Source organism: Malaclemys terrapin, chromosome 18, assembly GCF_027887155.1.
Source record: "Malaclemys terrapin pileata isolate rMalTer1 chromosome 18, rMalTer1.hap1, whole genome shotgun sequence".
Classification (NCBI taxonomy): Eukaryota; Metazoa; Chordata; order Testudines; family Emydidae; genus Malaclemys; species Malaclemys terrapin.
The window spans coordinates 24,781,984-24,806,074 of record NC_071522.1 but is presented as its reverse complement, the minus strand read 5'-3'; the positions used below and the strand labels follow the sequence as shown (position 1 = coordinate 24,806,074).

General features: G+C 56.3%; 1 protein-coding gene across 2 annotated transcripts in view; it reads right to left on the bottom strand.

The window, feature by feature from the left end:
* The window catches only part of SEPTIN4 (septin 4), a 63,497-nt gene that overhangs the window by 22,621 nt on the left and 16,785 nt on the right, over window positions 1-24,091 (bottom strand). Inside the window, exons 2-11 of one of the 2 annotated variants that reach the window (XM_054008585.1) lie at window positions 19,564-19,881; window positions 18,617-18,710; window positions 17,983-18,069; window positions 8,974-9,097; window positions 6,308-6,442; window positions 5,757-5,874; window positions 4,799-4,900; window positions 2,668-2,764; window positions 2,094-2,256; window positions 233-484 (exon numbers count right to left, since the gene is read on the bottom strand). In XM_054008585.1, coding sequence (XP_053864560.1) covers window positions 433-484; window positions 2,094-2,256; window positions 2,668-2,764; window positions 4,799-4,900; window positions 5,757-5,874; window positions 6,308-6,442; window positions 8,974-9,097; window positions 17,983-18,069; window positions 18,617-18,710; window positions 19,564-19,881 — 1,290 coding nt within the window. In that variant the 3' untranslated portion in view covers window positions 233-432. Of the gene's footprint in view, window positions 1-232; window positions 485-2,093; window positions 2,257-2,667; window positions 2,765-4,798; window positions 4,901-5,756; window positions 5,875-6,307; window positions 6,443-8,973; window positions 9,098-17,982; window positions 18,070-18,616; window positions 18,711-19,563; window positions 19,882-24,091 lie in introns of those variants that run through there. The other variant, XM_054008583.1, reaches the window with a different exon arrangement.

Below are 24,091 nucleotides of genomic sequence, written 5' to 3'. Positions count from 1 at the left end.
GAACCACCATGATTGATGATGATGCACAAGAAAGGAAGAGACCAACTTGACTCTCAGACTCCAGGCAGAGTCTGAAAAGAGACAGTCATAGTAACTGAGCCCTGCTGGATTGGAAATGACTGGGGCACAATAAACCATGGGCCTAGTGTGCCATTTCACATGATCACTTTCCGGAGGAGATATGGACGGAACCAAGACAGCATTTGATACAACAAAATATTTTTTATGAACTAACACAGGTAGAACAGATACACAGGGCCGGCTGCAGCCTGTGACAGCAGATCAGAGCAACACTCCACCAAAGGACAGCCATGAACCAGCGCAAGGGAAGGGACCAGGGGAGAGTTCAGTACTCCAGAAAGCTCCCAGCCTGCTGGTGTCCTTGGGAGACAGCACTGCCTGGTGTCATCTGATGCCGAGGGATCAGCGGGGTCACTCCATAGAGCAGTCGCTGCAGCACAGTCCCAAGGTGGAGGACTCTCTCCTTCTTCCCCAGGGGGATGCCGCAAAACAACGTACACGAAGAGACGAGCTTAGAATGAGCCATTAGAGCTGCCAGTTTAGCCTGCTACCTGGGTGTCACCCTCCACTCAAACTATGGGCAGACAGCTCCTTACGGGACCGACCTGCCCTCGGCTGTGTTATCCTAACTCCGGAGTAGCTCTGCTGAAGCCGCTGGAGTTACACCAGGGTGAGAGGAGAGGCAGCAGTAGAGGCCAGAGCCACAGCTGGTGTAAACTGCAGTCATTCTCTGATTGCAACACGGGTACGGAGCTTTTCCCCAGCAGAGGTTCTGGCCCTACAGCTCAGTGCATACGTGCAGATAGTGAGCAGCAGATACAGGGGCAGAGGGCCTGGCTCTACCCCGCCCTGCGCCCTAGGCCACCACCTACACCTGGGCAAAACGTGATCAGAGGAGAAGCCAGAGCACTGTGTACAGCAGCGAGTGACTCCACAGGGAGCTCTCCCTCCCTCCTGGAGTGCAACTGGAGAGACCTGTGCTCCCAGCCCTGTGCTGGCCCCTTGCTTTCCGGCTGTGCACATGGGGGAGGAATTCACCCTGGCCCTGCAGCCATGTTGTGCCAGCTACACACGGGGTTGGATGTCCCGCCCAGGCAGTACTGCTGGCACAAGCACCTTCCGGGCTCGCTCGGAGCTAATTGTCCTGGTGCCAGGGATAGCCTGGGGCAAAGGGGCTTGTCGGGGTGGGAAGTGGCATGGCTGGGATGTTCCAATGATCTGGCTGGTGCCTGGCTGCTGCAAGGCCCATCTGGCAGGATGCTCTTACCAGCCCCCATCAGCCACAGGAGTGGGTGCTTCAGGCCCCCCCTACTCCCGGGGCTCTGCACAGCGCACAGATGAACGTGACCCATGGTTTTTCTGCACAGCGCCTGTCATCGTGGTTCAGTGTGCAGGGAAGGGTGGCCTCACCTTGCACCCCTGCTGCCCGCACACCGGTATCATGCCACGTTCCTTCCCCAGCAAGGGAACCAGCCCAGCCTTGGGCTAACCCCCAAAGGGCAGAGGCTGTCAGGGATAGATAGTCTCCTCTAGCTCTCGTCCCTGACCTGCCTCTCCCAGGCCCATTCCGGAATGCAGGCACCATGGCTCTGCTCCCCTGGACTTCTGTGTGCAATGCTCAGTGCAGAGGCTGACAGAGGCTGTCGTTGCGGGCTGAAGACCCTGCTTGTGACTCCCAAGGTTCTCAGCAGGGTGGGCACTTGTGCCTGGCTCTGTGCTGCTGCTCCTGTGCCTGCTCCCCCCGTACACCCCAAGGACCTCAGTCCGCTCCCTCCATACCCCCACAGGCCCTGTGCCCGCTCCTTCCCCTGAGCCCGCTCCCTCCATACCCCCACAGGCCCTGTGCCCGCTCCTTCCCCTGAGCCCGCTCCCTCCATACCCCCACAGGCCCTGTGCCCGCTCCTTCCCCTGAGCCCGCTCCCTCCATACCCCCACAGGCCCTGTGCCCGCTCTTTCCCCTGAACCCGCTCCCTCCATACCCCCACAGCCCTGTGCCCGCTCCCCCTGACCCCACAGGCCCTGAGCCTGCTCCACCTGCACCCCCACAGGCCCTGTGCCCACTCCCTCCGTACTTGCGGTTCCTCTCCTTCACCACCATGCGGGTCATGCTTTGGATGCACTGCGCCCGGTAGTTCTCGTAGTGGGTCTCTCGTGTCACGTCCTTGAGGTCCTGCATGTGGGTCTTCACCAGCATGGTGCGCAGCTTCACAAAGTCGCAGTGCGCAGGGTTCTCCACTGCAGGGGAGGGGCCTGGCTTAGATGGGCAGATCTCGGGGCCACCCAGCAGAGCAGGGCCTCCCCCAGGTGGGTGGGGGAGCTGAGGGCTGAGAGAACAAATGGCCCGGCACTGCAGAAAGGCAGAGCACTGCTTTGAATTGACCTGGCTCCATAGCTGCACAAGGGGATGATGAGGGCTGAGGGCCCTGCAGGACCTCGCCCTGGCCTCCCCCAAATCATATGGAGGTGGGGCAGCACCTTAGTGCCCCCGAGCACCCCCACTGAGCTCGCCAGCCATGGCTCTGCCTGCTGAGTCCGTCAGCAGTCCCCGTCCGTGAGCACCACTGCCCTGGGGGTGGGGGTGGACGCAGGAACATGGAGGGGGACGTGGTCCCTGAGCCTCTGAGCTACAAGCCAAACCCGCCTTACCTTCCACGATGCCCCAGGGATACAGTCGCCCACGGACTCGCCTTCCTTTGGCCTCCACAACCGTGTTGCTGCCGATCACAGCGAAAGGGATGCTCTCCTGGAACAGAGCCATGGGGTTATTCCTGGCCACGGCCTCCCCCAGCCCCAGTGCTCTGGGACCCCAGGGTCCATCTGCACTGAAGTGGGGTTTGTCATTCCCCATGTGGGCAGCTTGCTCACTACACTGGTGTAGCTCTGGCTGCCCTGAGAACAATCCCATCGGAGCTCCTATGCACGTACTCGGACGGCCTGTCCACCTGCGGTGACACTACTCTTTTTAGCATGCGAGCTCTGACCCAGCTAGCGCGGGTGCGTTCACCTGAGTGGAGTTACACAGGCAGCTCCAGTGTAGACGCACTGCAGTCCTGCTAACAAGCCTGGTTAATGCATTCCCTGGGATCTCACTAGCCACCACCTAGCACAAAGTTGCCCAGCCTACAACTGGAAGGATACACCGTGTCTCAGCCCTTGCTAAATCCAGCCCCTGGCATGGGAGTGCAAGTAGCTTTCCACTGCTGGCGCTCCTTCCCCTTGAGATCAGACTCAGGGAAGGAGCGGGGCCAGCGGGAGCAGTGAGAGCGGAGATGGGCTGGAAGGGAGAAGCCAGCTGCAAAGGGTCACACAGGGTTGGTAGTACCAGGTATGTCCCACTGAACGGGAGCCAGAGCACCCCAGAGCAATGGCTGGAAAGGACCTGGAGAGCTGCTGCTGGCGAGGAGCGCAAGAGCCATGTAAACTGACGGTTCAAGGGGAGCCGGAGCCGGGCGAGTCTGGGCCCAGACACTGATCTAGCAGCCCCGCAGCAGTGGACTCGCGACAAATCACTGCTGTGTTCATCCTGCTGCAATTCCTGCCAGCTGGGCAGGGAAACAGCATCTTACTGGCCCTCCTGGTCCTTTCTGCCAGCCCGTCACTCAGACGCTCACCTCCCATATTCTCAGTAGCTCGCAGAGCTCGCTGGCAGATCCCCTACTAGCCGCCTGCCCCTCCCTCTGCTCCATACAGCACAGTGTGATGCTGGGGTCCACCATCCGGGCCTGACGTGCCATGCTACAGGCTAGGGCAGCTCGGTACCTCGTGCTGGGCCACCACCCTGGTTCTGTGCCCCCCGAGCTCAGAATGACAGCAATGTGACAGTGGCTGGGCAGGGGGAGCCCAGGGAGGAGGCTGGGAGACGCCATTGCAGGCGTGATCCTGCCCATGCTGGACTCAGTGGCAGGTTTGCTGTCGACGCCGGCGGGAGTGGGAGCAGGAGCTGGCCCAGAGTGCTTTACAGGCCACTCTGGCAAAGGAGCTGTGAACTCAGCTGACACACTCAGCAGTGTGTGTCCAGCTCTCCTCACTGCCAGCAGCTGTCAGCAGCTAGTAACACCGAGTCCCCGTGACCACAGTCTATAATCTTCCCTTCAGGTTTCTTTTAAAAGATTTCTTGTCTCCCTAACCTGGGCACTCTCTCTAGTGCTTTCCCCCCAGGGTTCTTCTAATGCACGCCCTTTGGAAGACCTAGCTGCCTTAGTCCTTTGGTACATGTCCACTCATTCCTTTATCTGCCGCCAGTCGCTCTCCCTCCAAACCCTTTGCTGGTCCTGAATACGGACTGGTATGGTTGCTTCCCCCACACTCTGTATTTTCAGGGTGTCAGATCTCTGAGCAGCCCCTCCTGCAGCCACACTGCCTGATTCGTGCTCCTTGCCTCTTTCCTTTTCAGAGGATCTAGCCTTTAGGGATCCCCCACCCTTCTCCCATGCCTCTGGATTTTAACCCTCCCTCCCATTGCTCCTTACTCACTAGATCAGGTGATTCTCCAGAACTGGCTAATGCCCAGGGGCTGCTGCGTTCTGCACATACCTTGTGGGGTCTAATTCCATTATCTCCTGTTCTTGGTCAGAGCCTCCCTCCCAGTAAACAGATGATCCAGGAAGGTTTCCCTTCCATCTGGACTATAAAGCTGCCCTTCTCAGAGTGTAGAAGCCACTGGGCTGAGGCATGTCTGGCTGCATTTGTCACGCAAGATATACCTGGGGCTTAGCAGGTGACGCTGACCCTGTTCCCTGAGCTGCATTCAGTGGGACAGCCGCTCTCATCTGCTCACCTTCAATGCCTGGTCCTGCAGCTTGAAATCCTCATCTTCATCAGAGTCGCACTCAGGGAACTGGTAGATCCGGATCCCGTAATGTTCGATTTCTTCTCGAATCTGAACAAAGAAACAAGCCCCCAGACTGACGGCCCTGACTTTACAGCACCCTCATTTTAAGGGAGAGAGAGGAATACGTTATGCTCACCTACATGCCAACTACTGTCTGTTCTTCCATCTCACACCGAACAGTAGAATCCAGACACCGGTGGTTCATTTCCTATCGTTTCCAAACAGGCCAGGACCCTGACATGGTACATTGGCCGCTTTCTCCCCAGGGCCAGTTCTGACCATTGCCCCAGGGACCCTCTGGCACACAGGGTGTGGCAGCTGCACTCTCTGCAGCCTGGCCTGTACCTCCCTCCCTCTTCTCACCAATCCTCAGACTCCATGAGGCCAGAGGGACCAGCTCTTGTCCCTTACATCCTCCATTTCAAAGGGGTTGCCTCCTGTTGTCCCTTCCCTTAGTATCCTGTAGGACTCTGCAGCTCCCTCTCTGTCCTGGCCTCTCCCATTCCTGGGATACTGAGGGGGGCACTGGGTACTCTGGGAGGAGCCCTATAGAAATGCCTGTTTAAAACAGGCCTTGGCTACAGTGACCCAATGGGACGGAATCCCCTGAGGTGCAGCAGCACCCGGGGAGTGATGGCGGAGGCTGGGGTGTAGACAGGCTCATTATGCCAGGCCGGTGCCCAGACATGCGCAGGACACCCTGGCTGAGTCCTAGGAAGCACACAGCTGCTCCCCTGGCTGTCAATGGTTAATGGCACTGGTGGGGAATTGTGGCTCCCATTTTTCCAGAGGCAGTGCCAGAGTGAAAGACCCTCGTGTCAGCCAGGGGCGGGGGCGGGAGGAGCAGTCCATTACTTGGGCTGGGGGGAGGGAGGAATTCAGAGGCAGACAGGCCTCCTCTCACCTTGCTTTTCTTGCGCTCCACCTCTGAGGGCGTCAGGGTGTCAGCTTTTGCCAGGATGGGCACAATGTTCACCCGCTGATGGAGAGCTCTCATGAATTCCACATCCAGGGGACGAAGGCTGCCGACAGAGAGCAAAGTTAGCCCTGTAAATTGGGGCAGGACGTTCTCGTAGCTACAGGACTCCGGCAGTGCGAGCGTCCGCCAAGCATTGCCCTGGCAGTGCCAGCTGGGGACTCCACAGTGTGAGCTTCCCCAGCACAGTGCCCAGACAGGACTCCGGCAGTGTGAGCATCCTAGAGTCATTGCCTCCCCACTGCCCGCTGAGCCCCCTGCAATGCAAGCGTTCCCACAGCAGCCTCAGTCCAGACTCCCGCAGCAATGCCGTTAGTGCTTGGCTGGGAGTCCAGCGCTGTGAGCATCACGCCCAGGGCCAGCACTCATTTATTAAGCAGCAAGTCTAGCTCACTAGTGCTGTGTCTAGGACTTGTGGGTAAGGTGATTTTTAGCATTCTCAGGGAAGGAGGGAGGGATCGGCTGTGGATTTCCCATACCCATGTCCAAAGGGTGAGATGAAGTAGAGGCAGCAGTGCACGCGGTTGTCCTGGATGTTCTTCCGGTTCAGGCCGCTCTCATCCCGGAAATATTGCTCAAATTGCTGATCTATGTAATCAGCCACAGGTTTCCAGCTGGGAAGAGAGGGGACAGGGTGGAGAGAGCCAAGTGAGCCCAGTCCCTGGTGCGCCGGCCAGCATGTTAAAAGAACTCCCTGCACTAGGAAATGTAAGACCATCAGCTCAGAATTAGCCTGCTTCCATTGTCCTGCAGGAGCTGCAAGAAGCTGCTGCTCCTCTCCAGCCGGGACCCAGATGTGAGAAGCTATGAGCTTCACTAGTGCTGAAACACAGGGATGGCTGCACCAGAACCCAGGCCAGCATCTGATCTCTGACAGTGCTAATGGCGGAGGGCAATCAGGGGAAATTCTCATCCTCCTCTGTCAGCCTCGCATCCTGAATTAACCTCGCAGGCCTGGGGAACTGTCCTTCATCCAGGCCTCAGCTAAGATAACAGAGCATGTGCAAGAGCACATCATAAAGTGCTGAAAATGTACCAGAGCCGCCCCTCACCTGACAGAAGTGATGTGCCAAATCAGGTGCTTCTGTACCCCACACTAGCACAGTGTGTTACTCATTAGTAATTACACCACAGCTAGAGATCTGGGACTCTGCTATTAGACCCATGTTATGATAGCTGCCTCTTTAGCTCAAGCAGTAGAAGCTCATGCTTCCCCCCTCCCCCCCAACGGTGCTCCCGATGACCCACACACGGGCACAGCACTGTCTATGAGCACTAGCTCACAATCTGCTCCCACAGGCAGGAAGACAAGCCACAGATCCCGCTGCCCCATGTTCTGCTGCTGTCTCACAAATACTTGTGTAGCCCACTGGACAGAGGAGAGTTGTGTCCTCCGGTCCAGGTCAGCCCACGGAGAACAGCAGCTAACGTAGAAGAGGTCTGAGCTATGGAACTAAAGATGATGGGTTCACACCCAGCTGCTAAGCCGGGGGAGCAGTAAATATAGACACGTATAGCTGCTAGGGAGAGGAGCCTGGTGTGACTGTTAGCAGGGGTCTACTGTAAGCTGTGCTATGAGAAGTGAATGGGGACACTGTACTAACATTCATTCTGCTGGGGCAGTTTATTATTTATTGGGTTAATGGGAGCTGACTGTTTGCGGCGGCCTGAGACCGACGGCAGTTGTTGGGGTGGGATTTTGCCTGTGTCCAGGGCAGGAGAGCAGCCTCACTCTCCTTCACACCTGGGGGAGGGGGAGAGAGGGTGCTGGGTGTCTGTCACCAGTTTGAGTCCTGCCCAGTCTGGGGGCTCTGCCCCATGTCCAGCTCCCACAGCCCCACGCACTCCTGTGCTCTGCATTACACTGTAAGCTCTTCAGGGTAGGGCTGTCTCTGACGTGTGTTCAGACAGAGCATAGCACCATTGGGGCCGAGCCCAGCATATCCCTCTGTGCAGCAGGAACCACAGCTGCCTCCCTAGGCATGTGGCAGAGCTGGCCCCGCTGTGACTGGCACAGAGGGGATGGGAAGCAGATCAAACAAACAGAGAAAAAGCCACTCATCTTTTCTGGTAAATTGCTGGGTCGGTCTCATCATCTGTTGGAGTCTGGGTCAGGATTGTTGAACTTTTAAGGTTGGCCATACGGTTTGTCTGATCTGTAGCTGTGTCTGGGGAAAGGCAGTGTTTCCCAGTGGGTAGAGCACTGGACTGGACTGGGACTCTGGAGACTTGGGTTCTAGTCCCAGCTCTGCCACTGGCGGGCTGGTGACCTTGGGCAAGTCACTGCCCTGTGCCTCAGTTTCCCCAGCTGTAAAATGAAGATAAGGACCCTACCCTCTGGAGTGCTGTTTAAGGGTTAGGTGGCATTATTTCCTTTACTTCCTTTGGTTCAAGCTTAAGTGTTTCTCTGCACCACAAGCTAGACTTACTGGCAGAAATGAATCCAGAACAATGGGGTTTGTTAATGGGCGAACCTCACACCACAGGTGGGGTCAGGGCTTGCATGCACACATCCCTAACCCTGGAGCTTTGGCAGATGTAAGAGTTGGAGTGTGCCAGGCTGGCTTTCCAAAGTCATTTTCCTAGCTGAGTCCCTCACATGCTGTGCATGCATTGGGCAGATAAATCACAGGAGCAACAAACAGCCAGGCCAGACCAGACATTTACCCCGCAAGGCAGCCTGAGAAGCCAGGAATTCTGTGCCAGCCATGAACATTGCCACTTTGTTCAGCTCCCTCTCCAGGGTCATCGATAACTGTATTGACAAGCACTGACACCAGGACTGCACTCCGGGATTGACCCCTTTGCACACGATGGCTCAGTTACTACTGCTTTTATGTTCCTCTCTCCAGTCCAGAGTCTGCCCTGCACAGCCACTGAGCACCAGGCTTCCAGGTCATTAGCAGAAAGCCTGATTTGCACCCTGAGCCTCCTCCAGTCTCTGCTGCTCCACCCCAGGAGGATGTGAGCAGTTCAGTGAGGCGGGGCGGGTTTGCGTGCAGCGGCCTGCGCTCATCTAGTACTTGGTATCATTTCTGTTCTCTCCAGGGCCCAGACTGCCCAGTGGGCGTGGCTGCCCGGGCTCCTGCTCATCCTGCCAGGCGAACTGCGGAGCCATGGCCCCTTCCTCTCCCGTGGGACGTACCATTCCGTGTTGTTCACGGCGTCGCCGAATCCTGGGGTGTCCACGATGGTCAGGCGCAGTTTGACCCCCTTCTCCTCAATGTCCACCACGTGTTTGGTGATCTCCACCGTCTGAGTAATGCGCTCTGGAACAGCAACAGAAGCAGTCAGTGGGCTGATCCAGCAGGGGCCGGGGATAGCCGAGCGTGGCTGCACCAGGACGGCGGAGACCCAGATCAGTTAGCTGTGGGGCAGCTGCAGGGCCAGCCTGCACCAGGTACCGGTGAGCACTGGCGCAGCCTGGGGGCAATGCAGAGCTGGGCCTTGCCAGTGAGCATTAGAAGGGATTGTCTCAGCTCCGCAGCACAAAGAGGCAGGGCTGTATGTGGGCAAGACCATGGCCTGGCCTCTTCTCAGCTCCTCCCCTTGCTCTCTGGGGCAATCTGTGCCCCATGGATGCTCAGAGGGGACAGCCCTTGTGCTCTCCTGACTGCAGGCCCCTCAACTGGGCCTGGCCCTTGTGCAGGGGCTGGGGGTGAGAAAGCTCCTGGCTCCCTCTTCCCCCACTGTGCGCCTGTGCCAGGGGCACTTGGAGCACTCCTCTGGTGGTAACGCACGGCGGGCAGGGAGCTGGGAGCACGTTGGGAGGTAGAAAGAGATGAGTGGAGAAGAGGCAGCTGCAGGGCTCCCGAGAGAGAGGAAAAGGGAGTGATGGGAATATCAGTCCCACGGTGATTTCCAGAGGAGTCTGGGCTCTTTACACTCACCAGAGCAGGGCAAAGGCTGAGCAGGAGCCGCTCCCTAGCCATGCCCAAGGCCCCATGCTGCAGTCTGTGCCTACATTAACGCTGCCACACTGCCCCCCTGCCTTGGAGGGAGAACTCGGTGCAGGGAGGGTTGCAGCCCTGGAGCCCGAGCAAAGGCCACACTGGCACTGCTTAGAGATAGCAGCTCCTATGGCTGCAGTGTGGGGACAGTGAACATATGGCCCTGCACTGCAGCAAAGGAGTTGGCCTGCTGTAGACCAACCATATATAAACAGATCTGGTTTGTCCCCGGAGAGCCCCAAACACATTGCTCAGGGCCCTGGCTGACAAGCACTTGGTTCCCGTGCAGCTCCCCAGACCCTGAGAAGGGAAGATCGGTCAGGACCATCCCAGCCCTGCAGGAGCTGACTCCAGGAAATGTGTGAGCCCACCCCCCCACCCCCTGCTCAGCTAATGCAGCGGAGCCCTTTGGATTGTGTAAATGGGCCTGGAGTCATTTCAGCATCTGTGACCTGTTTACAATTCTCAGGCTGTCATTTAACCCTCCCTTTTCAGAGGCTATTCCTGAGTGCTGCGTTCTACTGCTCCAAGCCAAGGCGCGGTGCTAGGCCCACCAGCACCTTGGCACTCTTGGGGCGGGTGGAGTCATTTGGCAGAGATCTTCACTCAGCCTTTGTCATTGGTTGGGCCATCCTGATTATCACTTCTCCTGCTGATAATACCTTAATTAATTACTCTCATTACAGTTGGTATGGCAGCACCCATTTTTTCATGTTCTCTGTGTGTATATATATACACCTTCCTACTGTATTTTCCACTGCATGCATCCGACGAAGTGGGTTTTAGCCCATGAAAGCTTATGCTCAAATAAATTTGTTAGTCTCTAAGGTGCCACAAGGACTCCTCGTTCTTTTTGCTGATACAGACTAACACGGCTACTCCTCTGAAACCTGACACTTTAAGAGCTGTTTCAGACAGCCTTAAAGGGGGTGTCCCCAGGCAGGGCTTCAGCCTTCTCCATACAGGACAAGCTCCAACAGGCCAGAGGGGAGCAATGGATCCCAGAGCCAAGCTGTGCACGAGCAGGGAGGAACGGGGCCAGTGCACTGCCACGGAGGCAGCAGAGCCCCCAATTCCTGTGGGATGGGGGAGAGATATACACAGAGTCCCCTCTGTGCATGGCTGAGGGGTACAATGCTGCCCCCACTTCCCCAATACCAAGGCACTGACCATGCACACAGGACTCTGCCCTGGCCGCTCGGGGCATCTCTCTTGTTCTTTTGGTGGTTTGATTTCCTGTGGGAAGTTTGTAACCACGCGGACTCCAGTCGTCCCCGAGGAGGGGAGTGTGATGTTGCACTCCATATGCTTTATGAAAGTATGTTTATGAATGTGAATATGATGTAACTGGAATACGCTTTATGCAAAAGGTCTTTTGTAAGATATCATTACAAAGCTTATAATCTACTGAGTGTGTCCATCCTATTTGTATGCATGTATCATTCTTGTATCTGAAGCTAGAAATACGAAGTATAACTCTGAGGTCCTATAGTAATTATGCAAAGTGTGGGCCATTAATGGTGGTTTAGAATCTTGATGGTTCCCACTGACTAGGACAATTGGTTGTAGATGGTTTATTTACCTGCAAGCCTTCCTGTGTACGTGTGGGCCAACCCATGGGGAATGAAGAATGAGGTCTCACAGGATCCTGGAATCCATCTAAAATCTGGTGCTTTTCCGTTTAGAAGGAAGGGTGGGAACCCAGAGAGACAAAAGATTCCGGCCTTGTGACAAAGCTATAAAAGGGGGTGGAACAGAACAAAGGGGGGGTGCCAGTCATGAGAAAGCCCCTAGTTTCCACCTAAGCAGCGCCGGCTTTAGGACCTGCGGGGCCTGATTCCAATACCCGGCGGCAGTCCGGGTCTTCGGCGGCACTTAGGTGGCGGGGGGTCCGCTCCGCGTCTTCCGCGGCACTGAAGGACCCACCGCCGCTGAAATGCCCCCAAGGACCTGGAGTGGACCCCCCTCGCCACCAAAATGCCACTGGAGCGGACCGCCGCTGGCTGAGCCTAAGCCGTGGGGCCCTCTTAGCGGTGGGGTCCAATTCCAGGGAATCGGGGGAATTGGCCTAAAGCCGGCCCTGCACCTAAGATGTCTGCTGGAACTATCAAGGACTGTACCAGGGGAAAGGATTGGGCCCAGACTAGGAAGGAGTCTAGTCTGTGAAAGAAGCTTATTGGAACATCTCTGTGGGTGAGATATTACCTGTAATCCGTTTCTTAATGTATTAGGCTTAGACTTGTGTGTTTTTGTTTTATGTTGCTTGGTGACTTACTTTGTTCTGTCTGTTATTACTTGAAACCACTTAAATCCTACTTTTAATACTTAATACAATCACTTTTGTTTATTAATTAACCCAGAGTAGGTGATTAATATCTGGGGGAGCAAACAGCTGTGCATATCTCTCTATCAGAGAAGAGAAGAGTGAGGTGGGATTTGATAGCAGCCTTCAACTACCTGAAGGGGGGTTTCAAAGAGGATGGAGCTCAGCTGTTCTCAGTGGTGGCAGATGACAGAACAAGAAGCAATGGTCTCAAGTTGCAGTGGGGGAGGTCTGGGTTGGATATTAGGAAACACTATTTCACTCGGAGGGTGGTGAAGCACTGGAATGGGTTACCTAGGGAGGTGGTGGAATCTCCATCCTTAAGAGGTTTTTAAGGCCCAGCTTGACAAAGCCTTGGCTGAGATGATTTAGTTGGGAATTGGTCCTGCTTTGAGCAGGGGGTTAGACTAGATGACCTCCTGAGGTCCCTTCCAACCCTGATATTCTATGATTCTATGATCAGTGTTATAGAGGGTGGACAATTTATGAGTTTACCCTTTATAAGCTTTATACAGAGTAAAACGGATTTATTTGGGGTTTGGATCCCATTGGGATCTGGGGGTCTGGGTGCTGGTGATAGGTGACCTGCTGAGCAGTTTTTGGTTAAAATCTGTAGCTTTGGGGGCGTGGACCAGACCTGGGTCTGTGTTGCTGTAGGTTAGTGTGTCTGGCTGAACAAGGCAGGGTTCTGGAGGCCCAAGCTGGCAGTGAAAACGGGCTCAGAGGTAATTTCAGCACATCAGGTGACAGTCCCAAGAGGGTCCCTGTGACTGAACCCATCACAGGGAGCTTTGCACGGAGCTGGGATCAAAGGGAGAGCCCAGAAAGGGCACGGAGCATGGCATTGACACCTGCAGTTCCCCCACCTGGGTGACGGCCAAGCGGAAGTGACAAAGGAGGCTGCAGTTTGGCTGGATCTCAGGTGTTAAGCCCTCTCCTCAGAGGAACAGGATTGGGCCTAGGAGGGGAGAGCTCTCCGGGCCCCTGATCTTCTCCTGGGCTCCAGAAGTGGGAACAAGCCTAATTAGACTTACTCACTCCATTTCTCTGCCAGCTACAGGGTAACTGCTGAACGCCACAGCCGCTACTAAAAGATACCATAGTATACTTGCCAGCAAGTTAAAAAAGTATGGATTGGATGAATAGACTATAAGGTGGATAGAAAGCTGGCTAGATTGTTGAGCTCAATGGGTAGTGATCAACGGCTCAATGTCTAGTTGGCAGCCAGTATCAAGCGGAGTGTCCCAGGGGTCAGTCCTGGGGCCGGTTTTGTCCAACATCTTTATTAATAATCTGGATGATGGGATGGATTGCACCCTCAGCAAGTTCGCAGATGACACTAAGCTGGGAGGAGAGGTAGATCACTGGAGGATAGGGGTAGGGTCCAGAGTGACCTAGACAAATTCGAGGATTGGGCCAAAATAAACCTGATGAGGTCAAGAAGGACAAGTGCAGAGTCCTGCACTTAGGACAAAAGAATCCCATGCACTGGCTGGGGACCGGCTGGCTGAGCAGCAGTTCTGCAGAAAAGGACCTGGGGATTACAGTGGATGAGAAGCTGGATATGAGTCAGCAATGTGCCCTTGTTGCCAAGAAGGCTAACAGCATATTGGGCTGCATTAGTAGAAGCAATGCCAGCAGATCAAGGGAAGTGATTATTCCCCTGTATTCAGCACTGGTGAGGCCACATTTGGAGTATTGCATCCAGTTTTGGGCCCCCCACTAAAGAAAGGATGTGGACAAATTGGAGAGAGTCCAGTGGAGGGCAACAAAAACGATTAGGGGGCTGGAGCACATGACTTATGAGGAGAGGCTGAGGGAACTGGGCTTGTTTAGTCTGCAGAAGAGTGAGGGGGCATTTGATAGCAGCCTTCAACTACCTGAAGGGAGGTTCCAAAGAGGATGGAGCTCGGCTGTTCTCAGTGGTGGAAGTGACAGAACAAGGAGCAACGGTCTCAAGTTGCAGTGGGGGAGGTCTAGGCTGGATATTAGGAAACACTATTTCCCGAGGAGGGTGGTGAAGCACTGGAATGGGTTACCTAGGGAGGTGGTGGAATCTCCATCCTTAGAGGTTTTTAAGGCCCGGCTTGACAAAGCCTTGGCTGAGATGATTTAGTTGGTGTTGGTCCTGATTTGAACAGGGGGTTGGACTAGATACCTCCTGAGGTCTCTTCCAACCCAAATCTTCTATGATTCTATGAATTCCAAACTCACCGGGAATGTTCTCAGCAGGGGTGGCCAGAACGCTATTGATTTGGGGATAACTCAGAAGAGGGAAAGTGGGAACACACGGAGCCATGGGCAGCTGTTGATAGCACTCCCTGCGCAGCACACACCACTGGACTACCGTCACAAAGGGGCCAGGCACCTCGCCACCTCATTAGGTGTCACTGGCATTCGCAAACCCTTGCTCAGCTGCCACCAAACCCTGCAGGTGCCTAAACTCGATGGTTTCCGAGTGGAAGTTCCACACACACTGACATTTCTGCCTCTGGGCATCGCAATGCAGCCCCCTGGCAGGCCTGCAGCACCTGAGCCCCAGTGCGAGCCACGAATGGGGCATTCCTCCACTGCACTCTGCTGCAGGGCCCGATCCCACAGGCGCGTTCACAGCCCACCCAGCTCCACCCAAAGCATCCACGAGAAGCAGAGGAGCAGGTGTTCCCTGCTACCTGCCAGCCCAGCAGGTAGGGCACTCACCTGGGCAGGGAGACGCGCGGGTCTGGTCCCCCTGCTCCAATGGCTCTAATTCTGTACCTACCATGGAACAGCTTCACCAGGAGAGACTGAGGAGCCCAGGGCAGATCAGCCCTTGGCCCCTGGTTAGGGCACTCTCCTGGGAGGTGGCAGATCCCTGTTCACAGGTCTTCTGCTCAGGCCAGGGGAATGCTGCAACCACTGGGCAAGAGGTTAGGAGCTCATGGCAAGCAGAGACAGGCGCCACTCTGCAGTTTGGATTGCATACCACAGACCCTAGAACTCCCTCCGGCGACTGGAGGCCCTTTTCCACCCTAGTGTTGGGAAGGAGGAGGGTGCCGATGCAGGGGTTAGGTCAGACCCAACTCGAGGCCTGAAAACATTGAAGAAGCTTCTGCTGGGAGAGGTTGCTCATTCTCCCCCAGAAGCAGAAGGCCCCACTTTACGGAAGGCTCTTTCTCAGTCAGTGGGCTCCTGGCAGGGACACTCTCTATCTTCAGCCCAGAGACACATGGGGGATTGTGCCAGAAACTAACCATCTGTGACTCTCCGTCCGCTGTGGCCGAGGTGCTGACAAGTGATGGCAGGGCAGCACCGGGGGCTTGGCAGTTAGTCACTCCAACCCAGAGCTGCAGGGATAGTTAGGACTTTAATTGGACTAAATCAGTGGAAGTTAGGAGCCCAGTTACATTACCTTGGAGGATCTGGGCCTCAGTGACTTCCCCAGCAAACAGGTTCCATTATAAATCCAAGGATAGTTTCTCTAACTGCCTCCAGTCCAGGCAGGATCTCAAACCCCATCTGTACTCTGCATACATTCTACCGTATAACAGGGCATGAACCCCATCCGAACCCAGCTGCAGAGCTCAAAGCTGGCTGAATTTAGCTCCTGCTCTAGTCCACAAATCGTGCGGGATTACTCCTGATTTTCCATGGAGGCAATCGTTACACCCAAATATGTGAGCAAGCAATGTTCAGTGTGTTGTTCAGGCTGTTGTGAATATTTGTTACTCGTGAGGTACGATTGGTCATCTGAGCTACCTGATTCTGTTTCTGCTCACTGATTGGATGGCTGAATAATGAACAATCCAAAAGGGCCCATTAGACCATCTAGTCATGTTTCAGACTAATGTATTTACAGGAATGGATGTGCAAGAGAATACTAATTCAAGCTGCGACCTGTGAAGCTTCCAGCACCCACAGACATCTCCATTAAACCTGGGGGAAATTTGTCTAAATGTTGAAATTCACAAAATTACCAAATAAAACCAGGAAAGGTTGGAATGACGTTTTTGTGATTTCCCTGCCCCCTGCCCTTCCCCACCCCAAATGTTTGAACAAGGAGTGAAAATGTTTCAGATTCTGAGGAGATTCTACCCGGCTGCTGCGGATAATCAGCAAGCCCAACAAGGGGCTCTGATTCCTCCTCTGGCCGTGCCTCCATGAGAAGGCTTTTCACAAACGGTGCTATTTACATTGCTGTAGTTAAACTGTAGTTAAACTGGTACAAAGCTCTGTGTGAACACTCTTATTTCCTTTAAAGAGCAGCTATAGCGGTTTGGCTTAAGCCTGTTTCTCAGCGACACAAGCAAGAGGGATGGGGTTGGTACAGCAGACATGTTCTCCTGTGCATGAGGCAAGTGCTCAGGCGGGAGGGGCCTGGGCAGGCTGAAGACTTTCTAAACCCCACCCTTTGTAACTCATCCCTTGGGGGACAGTGATCCTGTGGGTCCACCTTTCCTGCCTCCCAGTCCAAGCAGCTTGTCTCTCTGGCAGCAGAGGGATGAGGGCGGCTCTGCGTGGCACCCATCGGCTCTGCTCCGGCTGGGACACAAGGACTGCCAGACCAGGCCATCTAGCCAGATACTGAGGAAGGATCCCTGCAGTGGACACTTACCATCAGTGATGGTCATTCAAGTGACACACTTCACTCGGGGGTGGGGGGAGAGGAGGGCCTGGGTTTGCTGTCCCCCACCAACCCTGCCTGTGGACAGGACACAGGCCTAGTCCTGCTCACTTGCGGCCGCAGGGAGCCGAGCGGCTGGGAAAGGAGGGGAATGGATATGCGGGACCGTTACCGGGGCGCCACGGGAGATGGCAATAGCTACAGCTGTTCTTTATAAAAATCCTCAGAGACTAAGCCTCTGCTCTCAGCGGGAGAGGAGAGGCTCCTCTCTGGAGGACTCCTCTCTGCTCTCAGCAAGTGGGCGTCAGCACACCAGCTAACTGCAGCGGAGGTGAAAGGAGCCAAGCCTTTGAGAAGCCAGACAAGATCCTCACTGCACTAATCAGAGCAGTAAGCAGGCCTCCTGCTGGATGTTAGAGCAGGAGATGTGCCACCTGCCCAAGGACTAGCACAGTCTGCCTGCGCCCAGAGCAGCTGGAGCCACCCCAGGAACTATGTTCGAGACGATCCCAGTCAGGAAACAGCTGCCCACCCGACCCCGCCTTGAGCTCATCAGCAGGGGGCCTGGAACCGGTCAGCTTGGGCCAGTGAAACCCGGCAGGGAGCACAGACGGAGCCGTCAGCCAACCGGACCTGACGGGGACTAGGACATATGTGGGCCAAACCCACGTGCCAGCGTGAGAGTGCCAAAGCAAAGCTCTCACTAGCGTCAGTGGGAACCGACCCACGCCCACAAGTATGAACTCTACACAATCTCTCCAAATAAACCCCACCCAGAGGGCCTCAGTCAGAGCTCCCCTCGGGGGCGGGGAGGCTTCTCCCAGAAGGCCCCCAGTCAGGACTCCCCCTGGTGGGGGGTGTTTTGCCAGAGGCCCCCAGTCAGTCTCACCCCTCACAGGAAGGTCTCTACAACAGCATCCCACTCCCTCACTGTGTTCTTGAAGCTCCGTCTAAGGAGCAGACGCTTTCGACCAGCTCCAGGGCGTGGATTTCCACCAGCCGGGGATCTTGTCCAGTCACCTGTTTCACTTCACTCCTAAGGCCCCGGCATAAGAACGTCCTCAAAAGAGAGCAGGAAACCCCACCGAAGATCCGTCCCTCTCACCTGAACAGTTCGTCTATGCTGCGTCACCCATAGCTGCCTCCTACCAGGCACTGAGCTCTAGCAAGCCCCACATGTAGTGCTCCCTGCTGAGTGGGCCAGGCTGCTCCTCCCTGCCGATCCCCTGGCTGCTCCCAGCTGGCTGGGACAGGGAAGGTTTTGATCTCTCCTCTTACCTTCTGCACTGAGGAGTTTGCGATCCCTGTACATGTCAGTGAGGAAGAGGCTGTTCACCAGGGTGGATTTCCCCAGGCCAGACTCTCCTGGGGAAAGCAGAAAGACAACAGTTCATGAAGATCAGAAGCAAGGCAAGAGGCTTGGGTTCCTTTGGCCCCTGTTAGGGTCCCAGGGCACGTTCCAAAGAGACAGGATCCGGAGCTGCTGCTCCAGAAACGAAGGCACCACAACCCAGGAAGTGTGACCCCAACCCACAGACCCCATGTGTCCGGAATCCTCTGGGATTTCTGCCTCCTCCCCAAAAGCAGCAGCTGGGCCCTGGCTGGAGCCCAGGCACTCCCAGGATTACAGGGGAGAGGAATAGAAGACGCGCATCTCTTCCACTGTGCTCTGCAGCTGAGTTCCCGGGACATGCTGGGCTCCTGAACACGGGAGTGTGAACCCACCTGCCCAGCGCACGCAGTCTGCACTGCTGGGGTCTCTTCTTCCTTCCTCCTCTGCCCATTTTCACCCAGCGTGCAGGTCAGTTCTGCTCCCGCAGCAGGAGGCACATCCCCCACAGCTGTCCCAGCACACCTGTGCCCGGGGGCCCCTTTGTAGGGCTACTGGGTGAGGCCTCAGGGGTGCCCCTACCTGCCACCATCAGCGTGAAGTCAAACCCCTTCTTCACCGATTTCCGATGGACCTGATTGGGGAGCGTCGCAAACCCCACGTACTCCTTATCATCCTGCAGGGCAGAGGAGGGGGGCATGTGAATCTGGAGTGCCACCCCCATCTCACTCCCCCCTTACCCCTGGGGCATACCCGCCGCTGGGATGGAGAGCAGTCAGCGAGCCCCATTCTACGCCCTGGCCCTTGTCGCCAAAGCCCTAAGCAGGTTAGGGCTCCCTCTGACCTCTGCCCTTGGCAGGGATGCTCCGGTTGAAGGAGTCCAGAGCTCCCGATGGGCAGGGGAAGAGCCTCCGCTGATGACTACAGAGCCCATCTGCTGGGCGTGAAGCAGTGTCTGAATTCCCCAGCTTTGGGGCTTGCCCTCAGATGCGCCTGCTCAGGCTGGCTTTTCCCCGGCCAGCTGTGTACGGGATGCCTGCACCGCTCTCACAGGCCTGAGCAGGCAGACAGCATCGGAGACCGGGGCAGGCGAGGCCGCCCTCCACAGGGGTGAGGGCCAGCACCTGCATTTCACAGGGTACCCGGCCACTGCAGCAGTGCACAGCATCATCCTTGCCACCTAGTAAGGAGAGGCCAGGAGGCAGGGACAGGCCTTTGCACAGGGACTTGGTACACTTTGGAGCCAATCCCGGCACAAGTCGAGTACCCTCAGCTCCAGGGAAGTCCATGCGAGATCTAGGAGCGCCCGGCCCATCGCAGGCCCGGGCTGTCAGGCACAATGGATTTAGGAGCCCATGCGAGCCCTAGCCCCAGTGTGTAGGGGTCTTGATCCCTGGCGTCTCGCACAGCGAACGGGCAGATCCTTCAGCAGATCAGAGCTGTACAAGCCACCTGGCTCCCTGCTCCCCAGTAACCCAGAGGCTGGAGCTCCTCGTCGACTGAGAGGCCTGGCCCGGGATGCACCGTACCTCAGAAGAGTCGTATGGATCAAGCTTGCCCCATGGGCTCCTAGGCCGCGAGGGGCTCAGTGGTGCCGGAGCTGCGATGTGCTGCTGAAAGTCCAGGGGCCGAGGCCGGGAGAAGGGCCTCAGTTCCTTCTCGTCTAGCAGCTCATCGGCAATGGGCTGGGCTACGGTGGAGAACACGCTGGGATCTACGGGCCCCTGGCCATGGGCCCTCTTGCCCTCCTTCAGCTCCACTTTCCTAAAGCTCTCGCCTGAAGGGAACTCCTTCAGGAACTGGGCCAGCTCTGCCTCCTCCGAGTCTTCTTTCAGGAAGCGCTTTATCTGCAGAGAAGGGAGTGCGGGGGGAGGGAGAGTGGTGGGGGAGATCAGGGCAGACAGGGGGAGCGGGGCAGAGAGAGGAGTGTGCTGGTTTATGGAGAGTTAGACATGACGGAGTGAAGGCAGGTGGAACAAGCCCATGCGCTCTGCCCACTAGTCCCATTGCAGGGCTTGTTACCCACATTTGCAGGTTACTTTCAGCTCAGGTGGAACTTTGTAGGCTGGGAGCTGAGCAGCTGTTGTAGATATCTAGTGTCACCAGCCCCAGCCCCACCCCCCGCCGTATGAGTCGTTAATGCAGGCGTGCAAGGAATGTGCTGTTAATAATCACATGCACCAAGAGGGGGGCTGGGAGAGCATGGAGATGGGTCAGGAAAGTGGTAGGATCTTCCTCACGCCCAAAGGGTTCAGGGCTCCCAGAGGTTAGGGCTGGGGACCCATTGGGGAGCGGTGTGGGGATGGCCCAGGCTGGAGGGACATTCCCATGCACCTCGAGATACAGTTCAGACTCTTACTGCTTGTGTCTCAGCCGGCTCCTCAGCATGCTCTGGGAGGCAGGGGCTGGCCCCTTCCCCAGGGACGGCCTGCTCCACTGCACAGGGCTGGGTCTCTTCGGGGTCTCCAGGAGCAGCTGGGCCCCCCTCACACTCTGCTGCCTGATTGCAGCACGTGAGGGGTGAGAGCGTGTGGGGTGGGATGGAGAAAAGGAATCAAAGACAGAAAAGATCAAAGGCAGGGAGAGAAGGCAGCTGGCTGGGGAAACCCCACTGGGGCTTGAGCCAGAACTGCACAGCTCCCTGCGGAGAGAACAGCCGGGCATGTCTGCGAGCCCTGCATGAGCTCTGTACCGGCACTGCCAGAGATCAGTGGAGAGGCAGCACTACCAAAGGAGACCGTCAGGGGCCACAAGTAACTCTGGGTGCTGGGGACAGCTCGGCACTTGCTGCGTCTTCAACACAGCACAACCCATGCACCCCACAGCCGCCCCGCATGCGGCAAGGCAATGGACACTGCAGGCGGTGCTAGCCAGCCCCACACCCCAACTCCTGCTGCCACATTTTGGCTTCCTCCTATCCTGTCATATGGGGCATGGGGCTCCCATCACATCTGAATGTGCCCGTCTGCAATGAGTCTGCCGGTGTTTACACGTAGGTCTGTATATATGGGCATGTGCACATCATGCAGGTGAGCGTCTGCATGTGCACACGAGGATGCCTGTGTCACTGATCGGTAATGGTCAGGGCTGATTTCACCGTGCACGCACAACCCGATAATAAATACCTCCATCGACGCTAATCAAAATTTACAGCTAGGCAAAGTAAGAGAACTGCTGCTTGAGGCCGTATCAGAGTGGATGGAAGGAGATTTACTTGGTATATTTTGACATGGGATGTGGCTAATTTGTGTGTTAATTTGTGCTTTAACTTTCTGAATCTCAACATCTGCTGTCATTAAATAATTAGTCTGATCCCCAGAACTTCCTGCAACTGTGAACATTTAAATATCGAAACCGCTTAAAATTAAACATTGCCATTATCTGCTGCAATTATAAAAACCCAACTGCCCAGCCCAAGAAAGTGGTTAGAAGCAGAAGCAAAACAGGCTGGCCTCACCCTCTGCAGGGTTCTCCAACTTAGCTTTGTCCCCTTTTGCTGAGAAGGCCCAAATAATCCCCCCTCCACCCCACAAAAGGCCTTTCAGCTCCCCTGGGAGATGGCTCTGCAACCTGACCTAGCTCAGTCAGGCTCATCTTGGATTGTTTGGCTGCATGTTCGGGGAGTATGTGGCTCCGTGTGTCTGGCTGCACATGCAAGCGCCTGCGCGTATCTCCCGTGTTCACGCATTCACCGGCATGTGACAGAGCTGCATTATGGATGGTGAACATCACAGCCAGACCAAGGGTTCGTTCCAATTTTTGCTCAGTTTGGGGACCACCCACAGACTTTTGCAGGTCAGGCCCAGGCCCAGGCCTCTCCCCTGCAGTGGTGCAGCTCCCTCTCCTGTGCTGGGAGGCTGGGACCACGGCAGCTGGCAGTTCCTGCTCATCATTTCAGGCACGCTACTCACAGCGCAGGGACCAGGGAGAGCAGCCCAAGGGGCTGGCTCACGTCCTCGCTCCCCGCCTTCCCCAGCAGAGAACAAGTCCTGTTCGCAGGCAGGCAGTGATGGAGAGCCTGCTGTCCTGTAACTGGGGAGCACTAGGAATAGCAGGCATGTCAGAGTGGCTCAGGAAAGGATTAGGTGCTGCTCTTCCCATCCCTAAATGGCTCCCCAGGGCTTAGAGCCCAAGAGGAAATGTTAAGCAGGGGCCTGGTCTGCATGCCTGAGGCACCCACAGGTCCCTAAATGCACCTCAGCGGGAGACAGTGCCTGCAAATACCACAGGAGCCAGCCCTACCTGAGAACGGGGCCCAGCCCGCAGATGGGGCAGCAAGGAGCAGCTATGTCACTTCCTCCCATTCCTGTGCTAGCAGATTTGCCCTTCGCCCTGGAGAGCACAGGCTGTCACTGCTGCGTGTGAAATCCCCGCGAGACTAGAGAATTGCCTTCCTCCCTCGCTGGGGCCCCAGCCCACTGTGTCAGGGGCGGCAGGGGGCACTGCCATTTCATGAGAGTCCTGATACCCACCATGAAACATAGAATCATAGAATCTCAGGGTTGGAAGGTTCCTCAGGAGGTTCTAGTCCAACCCCCTGCTCAAAGCAGGACCAATTCCCAACTAAATCATCCCAGCCAGGGCCTGTCAAGCCGGGCCTTAAAAGCTCTAAGGAAGGAGATTCCACCACGTCCCTAGGTAACCCATTCCAGTGCTTCGCAAGTGCTACTATGGCCATGGCTGAGAACAACGGGAGTCCCCTAGGCTGTGGGAAGCCTCTACGGACATGCCCCGGGCCCTCCCCAGCCCTCTGGCACGCTGCACTGCTCAGTCACTGCCCTAACGTCCAGGGCGCCTCCTCCATCCAATCCACCCCCACCCCACATACACACACAGGAGCTTGCTGCTGACACTTCCCCAGCAGTGGGTCCCCAACCCTGGAGGAGACTGTGCCTGGGCCAGGCCAGGGCATCCCGTTCAGTGAGAGCCGAGTGCTCGGCTCTGCACCCACAGTCTGCCCCTGATGGCAGACTGGGCGCCAGCCTCTACCCAGCCTGGGCATGCAGCTCCCTCTGACAATGGGAGCAGAGGGACAGGCTGCTTGGGAGAGGGGAGGAGCTGGCCAGAGAAGAACACAGCACACACCTGAGCTGTTGCAGGTCAACAAGCTCATGGCTTCTGGCCCAGGAACTGGGTCCCTCTGGCCTCCAGTGACACACTCTCCACAGCCTGTTTACAAGGCATCCCAAGCAAGGAGGGATTCCCTGGAGGGTCACCATGGGAGGCTCTGAGGACAGAGACCTCCAACCTGCGGGCAACAGCCCTGAACCCAGTGCAAAGTAGCTCTGCAGCACCCAAGAGCCCTCCAAAGCATGCAGGAGTCCCCACTCCTCTCTGCTGCCCACGTGAGACCTGAAGGGGGGCCTCAGGCCAGACTGGAAATCCCTCCCAACCTCCACAAGATTTGGGAGCTGGGCAGTCGAGACATATAAGTTCTCTCCCCCTCCCAGCCTGGAGGATCACTTCCTATTGCTGTGTCAGATAGATCATTTTACCAGCCAAGAGCCCAGAGCCAGGCCAGCCATGGCAGGGCCAGCAGAGCTCAGGATGGATGAGCCAGGGCAAGGCACAGAGGGGCCAGCCATGCTGAGGGCCGGTGCAGAGCAGATTGTAAGCAAGACTCAGGTCTGAACCCCACAACCTAGAACAGACACACAGCTGAGTTCTCCTGCTTTGGATCCCAGCTCTGCCCAGATAAGTATGAGCCAGAACCATTCCCCCAAATGCTGAGCTCAGAGATCACAACCCCCAAACCTGACCGAGCAGCTTTTGCCCCAGCAAAGCCAGTGCAGGTGTGGGCTGTCTCTGCCCAAGGAATTCTGCCCACCTGGCTTTGCCCTGAACTGCTGCACCTGTCCTCGGGGTGTGGGGGAGAGTTCTGTGTACCCCCAAACGAACGGAGACACAAACATTTCCCACAGCCCTCCCTGCACTTGCTCTTTACTGGGATGGGAAGCCCAGTAAACGTGCAGCACCCTTCTAGGCCATTTCCCCAGGTCCCACATGGGATCCTGGACTGGATGCATGAAGTCATGGTGGCTGTAGCCCCAGGTTCGC